Source organism: Nannochloropsis gaditana, assembly GCF_000240725.1.
Source record: "Nannochloropsis gaditana CCMP526 unplaced genomic scaffold scaffold880, whole genome shotgun sequence".
NCBI lineage: Eukaryota > Eustigmatophyceae > Eustigmatales > Monodopsidaceae > Microchloropsis > Microchloropsis gaditana.
This window is the reverse complement of record NW_005803073.1, coordinates 2,121-6,871: the sequence shown is the minus strand read 5'-3', so window position 1 is coordinate 6,871 and position 4,751 is coordinate 2,121. Positions and strand designations below refer to the sequence as shown.

Here is a 4,751-nt window from a genome sequence, read left to right as displayed (position 1 = left end):
GGAGGGAGGGAGGGAGAGATTGCCTTGGGTCAGGGCCTACAAGATAGCTCTTGCTACCTTGTCTTCCCTTGCCCCCTCTCTTTCTACTTGCTGCCTGTCAACGTAACGCCCTCCCTCCCGAAGTTCCGCCGTTCCCTCCTCTGCCATGCTCACCCAGCGCCCAGCTCGATCACTCGCTTGCCTCGGAAAAAGTCCGGGTATCTCTCAAACAGATGGTACAGATACGAGGCTAGTTTTACGGACGACGGCCATACATACAATCCGAAGGCTTCATCGAGACATTCTTGGACGTGGATTGTGAGGGAGGGCGCCCGAGGGGGGAGTGGGGAGGTATTCTTTTCGCCTTGTTGTGAGCGCGTCGGTTGGGACGTGACAGAGTCTTGGAATGGTGGTAATGACGCCATTGCCTCGTTAGCCGTTAGACGTTGCCCTTTTTCGTAATGCTGTTGCGGTCTTGCTCTCTTCAGAGTAGAAGGATGGTGGCTGTGTTGGGGGACAGGACTGATGCTACCGCTGCCGTCACTGCTGTCATTGCTCGACTTGCGAGTGCTGGCGCCGGCATTCAATGTGCTTGGTGGGCGATGGATTGGGAATGTGATTGAACGAATTGTCTTTTTCATTGTGCGACATGTGCAGATCGTTGTTTGATATGTTGTGGCCCCTGTATATTTGGGGTTTGGAAAGGAGGGAGGAGGTTAGTCAAGCCATCTTTCTTACCCATCACCCAGCACATTTGCATCAAAATTTTGAAGAAAGCTTACGAGTCTGCAGACTCTCAGCTACTTCACCGTGAAGCCATGGTTTATCCCCCTGTGCACTCGGTGACGGGTGGGTGCCTTTTCTCTTTATTTTATGTAGCACTGAGGAAAACAGCGAGGTGGGAAAAGCAACGAGCCTCATAACACCTGTTCTTTCTCTTTCTTCTTTCATATTTGCGTCCACCTTCCATGACTCTTTTATCCTGTGTCGATGATTTTTTTCCTATCTAGAACGCTGACATCATCGTGACGAAGTTGCGTATGCGAGTGCCATCTTTTTCTCTGCCATCGGATCGTCATTACGGCTCCTGCTGTTGCGTTTTATAAAAACACTTGCAACAGGGCCAGAGCTGTTCTAACCCCGGAACTCCGTCAAAAATCTCGAACTTTATTTAAAATGTCTGCATGTATTCTCTGCTTTTGTCGCTCTTTTTTCCATCGTTTCCCTCGCATCATGCATTGCTTACAAAGCGGGCAAATTTTACGAGATTTCGTCCTCATCTTCCTCCAATTTCTATTTTCCCGTCCCATTTGTCCCATCAGGATCTAGGAGACAACGTATCTGCTTCCTCATCTGATTTCACAACGGCTTTCCAGGCCTTTATACGCCTTTGTGGAAAACCTTCGGGGCCTGGTGTATGCCGGGACACCCCTCCTCGTCTCTCCGCGTTCGACCAGACAGCTGCAACTTTTTCCGCGGCGCCTTCCCCCGACCTTTTCTGTTCGCTCGCTACTTTCGTTCCTCCTCTGCCCTTCTTCTCTTTTTGACAATACCGCTTTCTTATTGTTTTGTGAGGCCTCCAGGACCCTTTTCCATAGCCAGCCTCTGCCCTTCATGGGGGACAAGGAGCATCGTTAGCAACTTTCCACGTCCTGACGCGAGGCGAGCCTTCACGACATTCAGCGGCACCGACGTCCACCTGGCCATGTCTTCCTCCTCCGTGTCCCATGCTCTTTCAGGCCCTGCATACATCGAGCAAGAAGAGCTACTCGCGATTCTTCACGCCCGACGCCGCGGAGAGCGTTCTCTCAAGCTTCAAATCTTGGACGTGCGCGACGACGACTACACAGGTGGAGAAAGGACGGGGGGATGTGTGGAATTGATGGAGACAAGGGAGAAAGAAGAGCTCATTTTTGATTTTTTTCCCGCTCTTTAATTTCGCCAAATGGCAGTGGCAAAGCTTCCCGGGGCAATCAACGTGCCCAGCGAAGGTGCGTAGGGCAGAGACAGGTGGAAAGAACGAGCATCAGGGGAAAAGAGTCCTCCCTCCGTTTTATACCGGTATTCTTACATTGGAAACATTGAACTGAGATCGGTTCTTTGACATCTTCAACCTGTTGCGTCCACACACACAGACTGGCGGGATGAGGAGCGAGTCGTCGCCCTCGCTGAGTCCTTGAAGGTAGGACAATTAGAGGGCTGCCCCTTTCATCTCTCTGGACCTTCGTCGTGGGCCATGCACGCACACGGGAGTAGGGATCTTGTGCGCCGGGCTGAGGGACGTCTCTTTGGTCTTATACTATCGTTCTCTTGTTTTTTGGGTGTCCCTTCAGTCCCGCCCTGTGTTCCAAGCCATTCAGTCATGACACCCTCTTTTCTCACTCCTGCCTGTATTCTTTGCCAGGACCATGACATGATTGTGCTCCATTGCATGCTTTCCCAAGTCCGGGGACCCTTTTGCAGCGCTCGTTTGATGGCGCACTTTTCTTGCGCGGTGGGGGAGGATGGAGGGGCGGCCACGAAACAGGAACGGAATCAGAGCAGCGGCCGAAACGACGGGGAGGAAACATTGCCGGCGAATGAAAGTAAAAAAGAGAGAAGGCGAGAACAGGGGGTTCCACAGGTCTTGGTCCTCCGAGGGGGGTTTCAGGGATGGTATGCACGGTACCGGGAGGAGATAGGGATGGTGGAACCGTGTGAATGACAAGGTAAAGTTGTTGGCCCTCTCACGGGGAGACATCTAAGCATTTGGGGGCGATTTTTTTAAACATATAGTTCGTGAATGGCACGAAGTATCTCAGTTTCGTGTCTTTTACGTCGAGGTTCAATAGGGAAGCAATGAAATGATTGCATTGAGACCTCTTGAGTGAAATTTGAGAAATGGGGAGAAATACGAGCCTCCCCTCCTCCGGAAAAAACTTCCTGTCCACTTGGGGCATAATCACTACCGCGCACTATTTTCCTTTTATCAACTTATATCGAGGGAGATATTGTCAGGATAAAAAGACACAACTCAATTGAAGCCGATCAAGAAAAAGTTTGATATAGAACACAACGGTCGGCCGCTGCATGAATAATTGCATGTTAGGGTCCGTGCTTTCATTCCACACTCCATTTGAAACGCAGCACATCAATGACCACACCATGCCTATAAAATCACTCGCAAAGGTTTGCTCCGTGTCGGACGAGTGTCTTGTTTGGTGCAGGCAGAATTTTCCATCCTGGAGGTCGAGGCGACCGGGGCCATCCGGGCTTTGCTCTCTCCGACTTTATCCCGACTCCCCTATTTTTGTAGGAGACCAGAACTGTTGCACAAAGAGATTCGGTGGGCCAACACGACCCTTCCTATTGCTTTTCTGTGGCATTGTGACCACTTCTTCGAGCGTCCGGGTCATTGTCTTCCTTTGCCAGACCAACAGCCAAGGAAAAACAAAAGGAAGCTTTCTCTTTGGGAAAGGGGGTGAAAAGCATGGCCAGTAGAGGTTGAGGGTTCCCCTGATGCCACCGGCCCACATTTCCCGTGTGCGAGCACCCAAAAGGCCCAGACATAAGGGCGAAAGGGACTTGCACGATGACTTGCGTCGGGGGGATTTCGATCCCAAGAAAAAAAATAATCGGAATGCGTTCCCCCCTGGCAAAAACGATCTGAAGGGTTAGTGGTCGCCCCCGGGAACGTTTGCTACAGCACTAATGCCGCCGCTCCCATGTTCCCTGCCCGCTTGCCTGCGACTGCGATTAAGAGGAGGCCAACACAGAAAAAATGTCGCTTTGAGTACTTGGATGACATTTTTTTCTGGTTTTTGGGTATCATTTCTTCCCGCAGGTCAATTTATATCTCGGGCGGACCTCCTTCCTCAGTAAGAGCCAAGGAGCAGGGCGGTCGAAGTCAGCGTAACCAATGGGCAATAAATCCAGTACTTCCACGATGGGGCAGCAGGTGAGTGAATTTGATAGTCTGTATGAATAACTTGAGGCATGCACGAGCGTTGTCGACTCAGGGCTTGTATTTTGCCTGGTTACTGCTATTACCCTCTCTCGGGCGGGGATTTGCAGATACCGCATGGCCCAAAAATGAAAATGAAATTATGGACCCTCGACACGCATAGTTAAGAGCAATACTGAAATATAAGTGTCCAAGATCAGTGTGTATGTTCGTAAAGCTCCTTTTTTTCCACATCAAGGGTGGGCATGCGCGCGTAGGCAAAGTCGTCGAGGCGTGGAAGTGCAGGAGGTTACCCTCCCGGGCCGCTCATCGCATTCTCTTCCCTCCCCCTCCCTCCCCGGTATTTTCTTATGGTATCTCTGAATTGTGGAAGAACCAGTCACGTGGCACGGAGGGCTTGCCGGCCTCTGTGCACCATAAGGTCCGCGCAGAGACTCAGGAAGACTACACGCCGTCGGAGGAACAAGAAGAGCGCAAGGTGAGGGAGGGAAAGAGGGGGAAATGACATTACCTTAGGAGTAAAGAGGACGTAGATGTACAGAGTAGAAGAGAGGAAAAGAGATTCTTTCGCCGAGGAGGTGGTCTTAAACGGGAAGAGTAGCCAGTTTCGGTTTCGTTTTACACCGGGGAGGGCGCCGCCTCTGACACTCCCTTCCTCCCTCCCTCCCTCCCTTCATTCCTTCCTCTCTTCCTCCCTCCCTCTCGCCCTCTTTTTCGTCCAGGAGGTCTGGGAAGGGGAGGATGAGACTCGGCGGATGACGCGGAGAAATTCCACGATCCGCACGGATTTTGACAGTGTGTACATGCTCTCAAAGAAGGTGTGGGAGAG

General features: G+C 51.4%; 1 protein-coding gene across 1 annotated transcript; it reads left to right on the top strand.

The window, feature by feature from the left end:
• Nucleotides 1–1,295: 1,295 nt before the first annotated feature.
• On the top strand, nucleotides 1,296–3,644 carry NGA_0435600 (uncharacterized protein). The gene is made up of 3 exons (XM_005853457.1): nucleotides 1,296–1,829; nucleotides 1,932–1,970; nucleotides 2,384–3,644. The coding sequence occupies exons 1-3, from the start codon at nucleotides 1,397–1,399 to the stop codon at nucleotides 2,389–2,391; spliced, it is 480 nt and encodes a 159-aa protein (XP_005853519.1). The 5' UTR covers nucleotides 1,296–1,396; the 3' UTR covers nucleotides 2,392–3,644.
• Nucleotides 3,645–4,751: the final 1,107 nt, after the last annotated feature.